Source organism: Taudactylus pleione, unplaced genomic scaffold, assembly GCF_031769625.1.
Source record: "Taudactylus pleione unplaced genomic scaffold, aTauple2 ptg000487l, whole genome shotgun sequence".
In the NCBI taxonomy this organism is placed as follows: domain Eukaryota; kingdom Metazoa; phylum Chordata; class Amphibia; order Anura; family Myobatrachidae; genus Taudactylus; species Taudactylus pleione.
The window spans coordinates 3112099-3126896 of NW_028284889.1; the positions used below are offsets into that span (position 1 = coordinate 3112099).

A 14798-nucleotide genomic window follows, 5' to 3' on the forward strand; every position below is an offset into this window, starting at 1 on the left:
TCATTATTCACTGACACACTTTAAAGGATCGCTTGTGATTCTGTGATGAGACACAAAAAACATGCCCTATTTGGGGTCCTGAAAGCAGAGTTTGAGAACCTGTGGTCTAGTGTGTACCCAGCTGTGCATCTTGGTAAAACCGGATTCAAGTCAATAGATCTACATGAAGAAGGTCGACAATGTCTAGATAGACAACAGATGTTAGACAGGCAATAGGTCAACAGGGACAAAAGGTCGACACATGAAATGTCGACATGGCTGAAGGTAGGCACAAAAATGGTCAACACAAAACAAATGGTCAACTTTTTCTTTTTTTTTTTTAAAGGGTTAGGCACTAACCAGAGGGACGGCTAGGGTTAGGCACATACTCGGATGGTTAGGGTTAAGCACCAGGAGAGAATGTTAGGGTTATGGTGAAGATTAGGCTTAGAAAACAAAAAATATATATGGTAACCATTTGTGAAGACATTTTGACTCTGAACCTTTTGTACCCAGTCAACCTTCATCCATGTCGACCTATTGCCTGTCTAACATCTGTTGTCTATCTAGACATTGGCAACTTTTTTCTTTTAGATATTTTTTACCAAACCCAGTAAAACCATACTACTCTGCAGGTCGGGCATATTTAAAACGTGCAGAGAGAATAAGATTTGGGAGGGGCATGTCCAAACTGAAATTTAAATTGCAGTGTAAAAATAAAGTTGCCCAGTATTTGTGGGATACATGCAAATGTAGCCAGTATTTACCACACATGCAAAAATATTTTTATGTACTTGCCCCCCTTACATTGCAACATGGTTTGTCCAGGTACACAGTTAATTGCTCTATCTTACTCTATTCCCAAATCTTAATAAGGGCCTAGTGGCAATTTCATATTGCTGCTCAGATACACTCCTTAGTTTCGAACAACATACTGCAATTGAGAACTGACCAACCAAGACAGCACAGATATGGTTTCTGCTGTAATTCATTCAATGAGCTCTTGATTTAGTTTATCATAGAAATGACTATGCTGGATATACTGTGGATGGGGACCCAAGCTCAGAGGCTACGAAAATAGCAGTATTTGGTGAAAACATAAGACATTTAACTTACTGGTGTCAGCAACATCATCATTTGAAAGTGTATAGGTTTACAACTGAACACATACATATGCACAGAACTAATGCAAGGTTCGGATTCTGAAGGATGATGTTAATCAAGAAACATAGGGGCAGACAGAATTTACTTACATTTAGATAAATATACAAAAACAAAATGTTGCTAAAAGTGCTAAATGGGACTGGCCTTTCAATATGCTTAGTTGTGCAGTTTCATAAGCAAATAAAAGCTATCAATAACTAACTAGTGGACATTGCAGGCTGCTGAACATCTTAAGGTCCCCATACATCAGCAATTGATTGCAGCAATCGTGCAATTTGCAATCGATTGTGTATAAAAATCTTACCCTTTTTCAATCGATTGCAGAATTGTCACAATCGATTGAAAAAGGGAAAGATTTTTATACACAATCAATTGCAAATTGCACGATTGCTGCAATCAATTGCTGATGTATGGGGGCCTTTAGGTAATGGCAAATTAACAGGACTTATGCCAGCTGTTCACACCCTTATGTGGAATGAGTGAAGAATGTGTTGAGCATCTGCAGACATCAAAGGCAAAATTGGTAGGGGCACGGGTAAAAATAACTTTACCACTTGCCCATTCTGTGGCGCGGTCGCTTCCCCCCCCAAAACAGACGCAGCTAAAATAAAAAAATAAGAGGAAATTAGAGGGACACAACTACTCCCAAGCTGCACTCTGTCACCCGAACCCAGGCTCATGGCAACTCTGAGGCTGCAGAGACAATACAACCACAGCTGGTGGGACTGCCGCTTACCTGCTGATAATGGGGAGAAATGTATTGAGTGGCAGGCTTTCATTATCTGCAATTTTGCTAGTCGTTTTAAAAATGGCAAGTTGGAAAAACTTGGTCTTTGGACGTAGAAAACTGCAGCATATTAAATATTGTAGAACAGTTTTAAAAACTGAATTCATGCTCATTCACCAAATGTATAATTTGTTAGGAATATCAATACAGAAATACTGAGAATATTTTATATATATATATATATATATATATATATATATACACATACACACACACACACACACATAAATACATACATACATACATACATATACACACACATTTTTTTAAATTATTTGATCTTATTTTATTTTTTTTTGAGCTTAGTGAGTGCATTGCAACAATGGACAATTGCACCTTATGTGCATATAAAGTGTAAGGAGACTACTTTGAATCACAATGAACAGTAACAAAACAATAAAATCTTTGTAGGCAGTAAAACAAGCTTGCAGGGCTGACACGGTCACTAAGAGATACCTAAACTATTGAATGAGTAACTATTACACTTTTTTTTTTTTTTTTTAACCCACGGCGTCCATACACTGAGCGGCAGCTGCTGACATGAAGGTACAGCCGCTAGCATCTACTTACCCGAGAAGCTGCTGCTCTTCCATGTCAGTGATATCCTGGGAACACGATGATGTTACAGCCCAGCTCCACGCTTCCAGTATGGCAGAGGAGCAATAGATAGCTGTCTCCCATGTTCAATACAATGTGAGAAGCTAGTGTGGGGAGTGTATGTGTTGGACATTGCAGCAACTATACCTGTAAGAAATTTGCTTGGGAGTTACCTTTTATCCTCTTAGTCTTCATATCGGATGATGCTCTTTGACTAAGCTGTCTGGGATGCAGGGGTTTTATGTTTTTATTTCCCTTTCGTGGATTTCTGAGGAACAACAGAATAGTACAAATAAAATTTTACATTAAAGAACACATTAAAAAGGTATTTTCACTTTCAAATTAGATTTTGTGACATTTACTAAATGTATTGCTGCATCTTTCCGTCTTCCTTCTGTGCTTTTCAACAGTGTACTTACATCTGTGCTCTCTGTGTTGTACCTATATCCAGGAAGCTTGTGTGTGTGTTGTATACCAAAGTACCACAAAATATAGAACTCTACCCACTCCTATAAAGACAGGCTGGAAAACCATAAAGGAGCTAGAAAGATAAAGCACTATATTTAGGAAAAGCGACAAGAAGGCACAATAAAGCCATAAACTTGAAAAACCACTTTAAAAAAAAAAGTGAAAACAATTTATTTATATATCTCACTCTGTGGTTAATAAAAGCATCACACTTATAATTCCCCATGTCAGTATTTGCAGGGATTATAGCCCCTTCTTATGGAGTTTTAAACCAAGCTACAAACTTTAAATGTATATGTAAACGCTCACACTAGTCATATACTAGCCAGATGTTTCATAGCATACCAATTTGCTGAGAGTGCTCTGCTCACATATCACAATGAACAAATATGTAAGGTTGCCAGGTTCATTAATTCAGAAGCAATCGTCTAAGCACTATGCCCTCGCAGGACAAGACCCATTGTAACCGTCTCTATGTTAATTCACACACAAACATTCTGAATTTAGTGAAGAGGGCGAGGTAAGTACTTAGTGAACACAGGCACGCATTTTGCTTAGACCAGGCTATGTGAAAGCAAAATCTAAGTAAAACGCTTAACATTTCTTCACTGCCATCGCGCCCCCCTCCTGCTCCGTTCTCATCCATATCCCCTGCATCTGCACCATGTGAATCCTTTACTGCAGCCATCTGGAGTAGTGGGGATGTATTCTATTAATCCCTTCACATTTCACGCCAGGGCATCTATTACCGCAGTGCTGTGATGACCCCCACATATGTCCCGGCAAGACAGGATTCCCCTAATGACCACTGTGCCTTCTAGCGGTTACAGTGTCTGGTTTTGCTTACAGCTTTGATATAAGATCAAATATATGCAAACTTTCTGGTTTTCCGGGATATCTACCCTGTAACTCTGTCCAGACGCAGAGAAAAAAAACACATTACAATGATTCTGACAGACAATAACGTTAAACATACTGTAGGTAGGCTTCTTTTTTAACCTTCAACTCTACTCCAATGGCAAGGTTCTGGCTCCCAAAACAACTGATGAAACCCTACAATTGTTTAATGGTTTGAATCACCAAGGTCATTATGTTACCCCACTGGGACCATCTTTTGTTGATGCCATTAATTCTCTTCTACAGAGAGCTCTGGGACATTCCTGGTGAGCAGTTGCCCTTAGCTCTACCTCAGCAGTGAAAGTACGCAAATCCGCGATTGCGGGGCAAGACATTAGCACGCCCACTATGTCTTGTGTGCGATAGCGGCGTGTATGCAGACACCCACCAGTTTGTCTTAAGATGCCCACTTATGCACGTCATCTCCAGGATGTGTATGCAACCATCGGTAACATCGAGTACCATCATAAGCGAACGCAGCACTAGTGGTTGACCATACCCTACCGCAAGCACTGCGAGCGCTTGAGTGTAAAATTCAGCCAAGTGACGTGTACTATGATGCTGCGTCTTAATTATGCACGCCTCTGAAACGGTGATAAAACGCTCAGACACGCCTGCATTCGCACAACCACTCCCCCGTTTCCATCGACCAACCTCTGTCACCACCAACAAACTACTTGTCCTGTTTGTCTAGCTAGCGAGCTGGCTATGCACAGCGAGCGAACGGTTCCCGATCGCATGGACTAGTTCACGCACTGCGATGCGTACGCAAGCGCAGAATGCAAACATCAGCAGGCTGCGTGCGAACGCAGCCTAGCGAACGGGTCTGAATCAGGCCCTCTGCTCCTTTGGCCTCACATGGTATGCACCACTTTTACACCACAGTGCCGGGTCTGATCTGAGATGGAACACGGGCCTTCATTCAGAGCCGCTCGCAAAAGCAAGCACTCGCTCTGAATGAGGGCAGAGGCTTTTATTTGGAAAGCCGGCCTCCTGGCCGCTCACTAAGCTGTGGGTGACCACCCACAGCTTTAGCAAGTGACCAGGTTATGGTCGCGATGGTCGAGACCATCGCGACCATCGGGGTTTGCGACGAGACCCTTGGGGTAGGGTCTCATCTACCACAAGCCCCAGGTAGCTTCCTGCTTTAACAGAGCAGGAAGCTCCCTACTGACATCATTGGGGAGGTCAGTAGGGCCGCCTACAAACGGCAGGCTTTCTTCAGGAACACCTCCGTTTGTCTGGCCACCCCCCCACCCCGCCTACAAAATGGGGCGAGCTGTCGATCAACATCGACAGCCGCCCCGTTTGTAGTGAGCCCCAGAGCAAGTGAATTTGTCACTCGCTCCGGGGCTTGCGAGCGCTACGCGTGCGCAGGTCCTCACCATCGACCAGCTTGTGAGTGGGTCTGCATGAGGGCCACTGTTCCAACCCGGATCAGATCCGGCACAAAACCCTTTCATATTGCGGCGCCGACTCAGAATATTCCTGAGTCGGCGCCATTCACACTGGAGCTGGGTCTGCATTGACCTGGTTCTTCCGGCGTTGCAGTGGACGCTTGGAGAGGATTTAATCTCCAAACATCACTAAAGCTGGCCTACCAGTTGGCATGCAGCACAATCCGGGTCATCGTGACCCGAACCACGCAGTTTACATGCAGGGTGGCACGGGAACAACCCGTGGCCAACCCTGCAAACTACCCGAGCTGGATCCCCGGGTCTCTGGACCCGGGTGGATCCATTTACACTGACAAAAATCCTCGGTTGATGCGCGTTCACGTGCATAAACCCGGATTTTTATGTAGGTGTAAAAGGGGTATACGTGTCCGTATTCCTTAATAAAGAGCCCCCTAGTGGCTTGAAATGCGTCGACTGTTTGTCGAGGGTTCTAACAGGATCCGCAGTATGTCTATTGATATCCTGGGGAAGCCATAGTGGATCTTGAGCCATATGGACTTTAAACATTTGACGATTTTTATCTGCTTTTCTATGAATAAAAAGGCAAAATGCTTGGAAAGCTTTTTCTAGACTTTAATACACATGCACACAACAAATCAGTCTATTGTACGGCAGAGGCATTATGAGAATGTATTATTAGGTAAACGTTACACACGCTCTCACTGTATTTAACAAAGGTTTTTTTGTAGACTTGCTTTTAAGTGTCAGATGGTTGTGGATCAGGGGGATTTCTGCTTGTAATCATGTGATTTTGATGTTTCACATCAAACTGATCACTCCTTTGAAGCCACTCCTGAGTTAGTTATTCATATTAAAGCACCCACGTGTTTGCGATTCTTTACACTTACTAGCATATGTCCTTTAACCAATTCCTTACCAGGTAGACACTGTGTTGCTTTAAACTAGGGATGTGCAGGCTCGGTTCTACTCGGTTCCGTTCGGTTCTTTTTACCGGATCTTATTGGGTTTCAGCTGTCACGAGTTTTGGATAGCCAATAAGATTCGGTAAAAAGAACCGAACGGAACCGAGTAGAACCGAGCCTGCACATCCCTACTTTAAACAATGATGCACAGGATTTTCAAAAATTCACACTTAGATTTTTTTAAGTGACTACAGCTGGAATGAATAGGAAACATTTTTATTGTTTTTAATTGAAGCTTTTACATCAAAACAAACATCACAGTTGGTAAATATACCACATATGCAAGGAGGAAAGAGTACAGCAGTTATAATAACTCAAAGTTTGACCAACAAATAAGATACTCATAACAGCAATGTACATGAATAGAAATCCACGTAATGAACATGAGGAAAAACAAAAGATTTAAAAAATGTTCAGTATACATACATACATACAGTGATGCAATGCTTCCAACACCTCAATTCTCCAATTTTCAAAACTAGAAATGGGAAGAATGTGAGCCACTACTTTACTGCAGCCCATGTATGGAATATAAACTGTGTTTTTCTACAGTATAACAAAAATTACGAAAACAAATGAGTCATAGACAGACACATAAAATAAGAACAAAAGTAAAATGGGCTGCTATTGCTACCGTGTACCCTTAAAAACTTTACTATAACTCTGTACCAACATGAGAATAGGACTAAGGGTCTGATTCAGCTCGGATCGCAGGTGGTCAGTTGTTAATACGCACGCAATCGGACGATTGCTGCATACTGTGCATGCATCGCAGTGTGTGCGAACCGGCCACTGCGATCGCAGTCACTTCGGAGACCCATCACTGAGTGATTGACAGGAAGTGCCATTTGTAGGTGATGACGGGTTCGGGGGAAACGCAGGCATGCCAGTGCATTTGAACGCCGTTGCTTGGCCGTGCATAAATTATCCACTGCAATGCCCTACGCAGCCTTAGGCCACATAGCGTGCGTGGAAGTTAGCAATTTCTGAGTAAGGTCAGAGCTTGTGCAAGTGTGCGTGAGGCTACGATGGTACTCCATTGTACCGATGATTTCGCATTCTTGCTAAACATTACAGATGTGTGTAAGGTAAAGTAGGCGTCCTCATGTAGTGCTGCAGCAGCATAGCGGTCACAATGAATTAGCATACTATCGCAGTTGAACTGTGCGCATAAATTGCAGCTGCGATCGCAATACCCATCCTTGATGAATCAGGCCCGAAGTCCACATTTTCACGTAATATAGGGTTCTAAAAAAAAATAGGAAACACGAGTGGGGAACAAACTAACTCAAAACATGGCAATAAAAATATTAATTATAAATTGCCATAGGCAGAATTGTAAGTATAGGTGCACGCTCTACTGTAAAGAGGGCGATACGGCAAAAATAAGTAACACCTAGGAGGCCCTAAAACAGAGATGGTATATACTCAAAAGGTAATGTTAGTCGCAAGGTAAACAGTAGTAGCAGTTAGGTAAATTGGGGAATAGACCAAAAGCAGAATTTAGTAAAATCAAGGTTTATAGATTGAAACTGTTGCACCAGGAAGGGCTAGGAGATAATACGAGAACGGGACTAATAGTCCACAAGGACAAATAATACGGGGTTGTGAAAGATATACAACAGGGGAGGGGGACAAACAAACAAAAAGGTCAATACCGATAAGCATACTAATTATCATTTGCCATAGTCAAACTAGTGAGCATAGCTGAGCAAACTAATGTAAAGACAACGATAGGGCAAAAATAAATAACACATTGTTTAACTAACAGCACCTAGGAGGAGACCTTGAAACAGAAATGGTATATACACAACGGAAGGTATATTGAGTCGCCAGGTGGACAATGGTAGCATTTGTACATTAAAAATGAGAAAGTAGAGACCAATAAAACAGGACATTCCGCTGGGATGAAAATGGGAAGCGTACCTTGGTGATGCTCCCATTCCATAACCTAGGTTCTGAATTTGAGGCAGAATTAGGGACAGCAGCCTCATGAAGAGGCAATAGACTAAGATTTGAAGCTAGTAGAGGTCAGAATAATAATCCCAGATTTGCTCAGTAACTGAATTGGGTTGGCCAGACAGGGGTCTTGTTCATTCAAAGGGACCAGGTTGGCGTCTAAACGAGACATGCTGTTAAACCTGTTGTCTATGTGGGGATTCAGGATCTTCAGAAACTATCGCCAACTCAGAAACTATCGCCAACTCAGCGTCAGACACTAAAGACATGGCCTCTACCACTAGTGAAGCACAAAGGGGAGGAGGCGAGGCAGAGCACCCTACCAATTGGGAAATCCTGTATGTGAACATAGTACAATATACAGTGTACCTTGAATGACACTACAGGGAAGAGAATAGGTACAACCAACATAGCAGGTGTTCAATTGACATCGTAGGTGCGTCGGCCAGTGTGTACCAGTGATAAGTCTGAACTAGGTAATTCACAGACATATCATGCCGGTTGTGCTGCACAGCCGATGCCCAATATTTCTGCAACCGCCTGTACACTTGCTGCACGGGCCAGAGGTGATTGACAGCTCAACCAGCCCAGTTGTGACATCAGTCACGACATATCGGGCAGTCTGTATGCAGAATATATATTCTGCACAGACTGCAGATATATCTGCAGATCAATCGATCTGCAGTTATAATCGCTGAGGTCTTTACCCACCTTAATATAAAAAGAATCACAATTATATTAAATATATGGAAACAGTCTAACCAAGAAGTTAAACAGTCAAATTCAACAAGTTAAACGGACACGCGGTTAAACAATAATAGAGTGAACAGGAGAGCAAGAGTATTCTATTGCATGGATTAGAAATACAGAAATGACTATGCAAGTCATACACAAATAACAATCAAATACATTGTAAAAAAAAACATTCAAAGTAGAGTACCAGCAGCACGACAAATATGGAGTAAGGTAAAGGAATCAAAAAGGCAGATAGTGCTGCTGGAATGTATGAAAGAACATATCACAAGACGTGAGTCACAGTCGAAGTAATGCAGGTCAAATTCCAACAGCACAATAAGGAAGATCACAGGTAATAACTCAAATATACACAAGCTCAATTAGGTGAGCACTGAAATGTTGTGGAAGCAGCAATGTAAATAATAAGTAGAGGGCTTCCTGTTAGAGGGGGAATGTAGACTCTAAGAACAGTGGAATCAGGAATGTACCATCCCAGTCGCTACCAAAGAGCAGACACAATCTTTGGGAGGAGCAGCTGAGATGGAAGTAGTAAAGTAGGCTGAAGAAGCTGTCTACAGATAGGCACCTCACAACATTATCGAAGAGCTGGAGTCACCAGCATCTGCATACCCAGTAGCAAAATAACGGGAAGCAGAAAAAATATAGGCGGAAGACACAGCACAGCAAAGTTAACATTCAGCACCCCAGCAGCAAGGGTGCTCAGTAGAGTCACCAGGGAGACAAAGCCACTCCAGGTAAGGCAGTCTGGAAGCAGTAGTGCAGCTTGTTGGCGAGATGAGCGCTGAACACCGGGAGCCTCTCGGTTGCAGAGCTGTACTGTACCACAGGCCAGACAGGAACTCCCTTAGTCATGCCAGCTACTACCAAGATGCGGGCAATCAGGAAGGAAGCGAGGTTATCAGCCAAAGGAAGAAGGTATCCTAAAGGAGAGCAGTCACTGGAACAGCTAAAGTTAAACAGAGTTAAAGCTCCCAATTCACGCCCATACAATATGGAGGGAGGACATGCAGGCCCTTCTGTGTAGGCCAGACTCTGCAAGAATATATGTAGTAAGCTGGGACAAATCTTCACACCATGCCCAGAGAACGATACAGTAGCCATAGTAGGCGTTCAATGGTACAGAATACAGTGGAAACGAGCAGACTAATAAGTTTGGAGCTTAAGTCCCGGAGCACAGTTAAAATACGTCCACTCTAGGTGCCCCGCCTAATGGAAGTGGTGAATAGGAAATATGTATAATAAAGTGGAGAAGTAATGCTTGCGTTGTTGGCTGAAAAACACTGTTCTTCAGCACATTCATAACCCTTGTTTGCTGGAATAACACATTGTTTCTTATAAAACAAAGGGCGTCAAAACTTTTTTTCTTGGAGTGCCGTATTAAGGAAATAACTTTATATGGAGGGCCACAATTTTCTCTCACACAGTCTCCTACCAATTAGCTAAGGGTTCTTTGCTGAGTAAATCTTATTCTAAGGAACCAGGTCAGAGGGCTGCATTGGAGCAAGTAGCGGGCCATGATTGGCCTGTGTTCCATAGTTTGAACCTCTTGTTGTGAACTCATACACCAAGACTACAGCACAATGACTACTACAGTGGTAGCCAGAGACAAAGGGCTCAGTGGCCTTGGTAACAAATTTGATAAACAGTCAAAACCAGGGAAAATAACTTGGTAGGAAGAACCTGTTGGGTAAAAAACGGAGTAATACATTGCCATAAATTTTGAGATTTGGTGCCGACATTACAAGTTTTACAGAATTATTTACAGCCATTATTGTAATGTCAGAGATTTGACCTGTATATTATTTAAAAGCGCACACATGCAACAAATACCACAATCTAATAGGTAAAACATCATAAAATATGTATAAAAATCAAGCATTACAGAGAGGATAATAAACCCTTGGAAAAGCAAAAAAGTTACCCTCCCTCATTTGGGTATACAGTTGTATACTAGTAGTAGTAGTAGTAGTAGTAGAGTAAAGTAATACAAATTTACTTTAGTACTATTGGCCGGATTCAGCAAGGAACGCACGCTAGCAGACGCACACACCCAGCCGCTGCGAGACTATGCTAATCAAAGCATACGCACAGAGGGCCTGATTCAGACCCGCTCGCAAGCGGGTCGATGGTCCCCCACTGCGCATGCTCACGCCAGAGCCGGCTCCGGCTGGCAGAGCCAGCTCCGGCGTGCGCATGCGCGAGACCCGGCCAGCGATGAGCGCCCCATCGCTAGGGGTCTCGCACCAAAGCAGGGCAGCTGTCGATTGTGATTGACAGCTTGCCCCGTTTTGGAGGCGGGCAGGGAGGGTGGCTGGCCAAACGGAGGCGTTGCCCTATGTTGGCAGCAGACATCACGTTTTTATTACTCCCAGTGGGGGTGCTACTGCCCAAGTTTTTCCATTGATGTATTTTAAATTGGCCCACTGGCAGAAATACCATTTAAAATAATACTATGCAATAAAGTGTATAGAATGTAAGCGCTCACAAGTAGGGCCCTCTTCCCTCAGGTGACTTTACTTCCCATACTTATACTATCATAAACTTCATACTTCCACAGCACCTAACCCTTGGTTTCTGTCACCATGCTTCTTATTTTAGTGTTCCGTCCACTGATGCAGCGTTGTTTATAAACCATGTACTTGTCATTGTCTTTTACTGTAGGTCACAGTGTTCTTGTTTTTGCTTATTTGTTTATGTACTTTGTTAGGCACTGCAGAACCCTTGTGGCGCCATATAAATAAAGGAGAATAATAATAATAATTATGAGATTAGAGAGGTACAAACTGTACTAAACATCAGCCATTGGGCCTGATTCAGGTTGGTTCGCAAGGCTGCGTTCGTACGCACCCCGCTCGCTGCGAAAATATGCTAATGAATGCAATCGCACGACAACCGCAACACTATACCCAGACGCCCATCACTGTATAAAGCCTGCCCACTTCCCAAGACAGCGAAAACATTTATACCATCGTAACCATCTGCACATTTGTAGTTGACCCGACCCTACCACAGAAACGGCTAAACTTCCTGTCGCCATCTAGATTTCTGCCAGCGTATGCTTTAGCAGGGGCTTAATTATACACACGCCCCTGTAACGGCGTTTAAATGCACAGGCATGCCTGCGTTTCTCTGACTACCCCCGTCAAACGGTCACTTCCTGTCAATCACTGTGTGAAGACTCTGCGTGCTCACTATGATTGCTTCCCAATAGCTGTGGCCAGATCGCACACAGTGTCTTATATGCATGCGCAGAATGCAAACATCAGGTGGCTGCGTGTGAATGCAGCCTTGCGAACCAACCTGAATCAGGTCCATTCACCACTAGCGGTGTAAAACACACAAACATCTTCAATTAGTCATTTCCTGGTAATAGGCCTTGGTCAATCACAGGGCAGGGGCGTATTTATAATGGGTGCAGGGTGTGCATACCCTGAACCCATAAAACTTACCTCTCCGGAGTCCCACGTCGGCTCTGGTGTCTCTGCCTGTAAAAACGTCTGGAAAACGGCCGTCGTGGCCATTTTCACCGTCGTTTTCGCAAGTGCAAATGGCCGCCATGGCCATTTTCAAGGTAACCTGTACATGCGCTATAGACTCTTGGCACACTCTAGTACCCAGAGTCTATAAGTGCGCAGCTGGACGGAGATGAGGGGGGCAGTGTCAGAGACTGCACACGGGCCCCCTCCTCTCTAGAAACGCCCCTGTCACAGAGTGAAAACATAAAAAGCCTGGTTGTTTGGAGTTGAGACAACAGCGCTTGTGAAGTTGTCATACAAACAATATGCTATACAGCACTGTGTAAGAACAGGTGGCCAAAGAAAATATTGGTAAGCTAAACACATACCCAGTATTTGGAACTACTAACAATGTACTTTTAAACCAAAATGTCCCTGAATTACTGCGTATGTGGATACAACTTGACCAAACAACCCTGAACAGATGTATTTATTAACAGTTATTTATATAGTTCACACAGTGCTTTACAGAGTATTAGACATTCACTCTCTGTCCCAGTGGAGCTTGCTGTTTATATTGCCTACTATGTATACACACTCACACACATTCATCCATGCTAGGGCTAATTTTCAGAAGCCAAATAACCTACCAGTATTGTTTTTTTTGGGAGGTTGGGAGGAAACCGAAGTAGTCAGAAGAAACTGCCGCAAACAGTGGGAGAACATATGAACCCCACACAGGCTGACCCTGAACCCATTACTCCAGACCTGTAATCACTGCACCAATGTCCTACCCATTGTCAAATATGCCAAAAATCCAGTCAGTCAATAACTGCAACCTAGTCATTTGTGCGGTCATTGGGTGGTAATCTCAAGCACCTGAGTCTGTGCAATTTATCTCTTGGTAATACAGGACACAGCTTGGGTACGAGATCCCAGCGCTCAGGATCCCTGCGGTTAAAATCCCAGTGCCGGCATCCCGACAGGGTTAGGTTACATACACCAACATATAAGTATCCTAACCCTGCCCCTAAACCATCCCCCCCCCGCAGCCTAAACCTAACCTTTCCCCCACAGCAGCATAGCCCTAACCCTCCTCTGCCCCCGTTACTTACCGTCGGGATGCCGGCGCTGGGATTCTGAGCGCCGGCATCCCCAGACAGCCGGGATATAAGCTACATCCCCAGGACACACATCCATACATATACTTATAAGGTAATTGAAGATAACTGAAATCTATATGCAGATCTTTGGTTTGGCAAACTGCAACAATAAGTATTTTTCTTAAAATCACCACAATAAATAGCGATAAAAAAAAAGAAAGGAATCAGCCTCTTTGGTGCATAGTTCTACAAAGGATACATCAAACCCAGACCACAACCTGACCATTTGCTTATGTACTAAGATATCAGTGTTAACAGTGGCACATTGCTAGGTAGAGTTTTGGGGGTATATTTACTAAAGTGTAGGTTTTTAGAAATTGAGTTGTTGCCCATAGCAACCAATCAGATACTGCTTATCATTTAGCGAACACCTTCTAGAAGAGAATAGCTAGAATAAGCTTAGTTGCTATAGGTAAGAACTCCACTTCTAAAAACCCGCACTTTAGAATATATACCTCTTGTAGAGGTACAGACCATGGTTGTTATATTAGGAAAAAAGCTGTGGAAATTCAGAAATTCAGCTCACAGGAACCTATAATTATAGATCCAACTGACTGCAATTCACAATGTGTATGAGGCAAAAAACACTGCTAATCCCTATCGCAGTCAGTCAGGATGAATGGTAAATGCCTCAATGGGTACAAAAGTTGTGGATAAATATTTGTGGTGGAAAAGTCCCCATTCAGCAGTTGCTACACTGTGTATTATTTTTGAATTATTTTTAGAATTAAATTTATATTAAATCTATAGGCTTACTTAACTATCCAACTGACTTTGTGTAATTATTTTATCAGCACTGCTCTGCTTGTTGTTTATGTTAGTTTTGTAAAATGCAGAGATCCAGGTAGCAGCTTGTGTGATTAAATCTCTGAATACTATAGCGATTATATGATCACCATTGGGTACATTTTTCAAAATCTCATTTCAACTGTGCGTATGCAGGGCCCCATTGCAGAGTTACATTAAAGTACAAGTAATTACATTCATATTGCGTGCACTAACTAAATGAGGATATACAGAAGAGTTTGGCACTTAGAGAGTGTGGGGAACCATTCACAAGAAAAAAAAAAAACACAGCATTTTGGAATGAGCCAAATACAATACAGTGACTTCAGTGGGATCAAGCTTTTAGACCAGTAGTTCTGCCGTGACACGCCTACTCTGATGCTGCAAAAACCCAGGGATGGATGGGA

The 14798-nt window shown here is 43.0% G+C and overlaps 1 protein-coding gene across 3 annotated transcripts in view; it reads right to left on the reverse strand.

The window, feature by feature from the left end:
* SCML2 (Scm polycomb group protein like 2) overlaps window positions 1-14798 on the reverse strand; it is a 171697-nt gene that overhangs the window by 129294 nt on the left and 27605 nt on the right. For all 3 annotated transcript variants that reach the window (XM_088449526.1, XM_088449524.1, XM_088449525.1), the window contains exon 2: window positions 2701-2795. In XM_088449526.1, the coding sequence (XP_088305652.1) occupies window positions 2701-2722 (22 nt within the window). In that variant the 5' untranslated portion in view covers window positions 2723-2795. The remainder of the gene's footprint in view (window positions 1-2700; window positions 2796-14798) is intronic.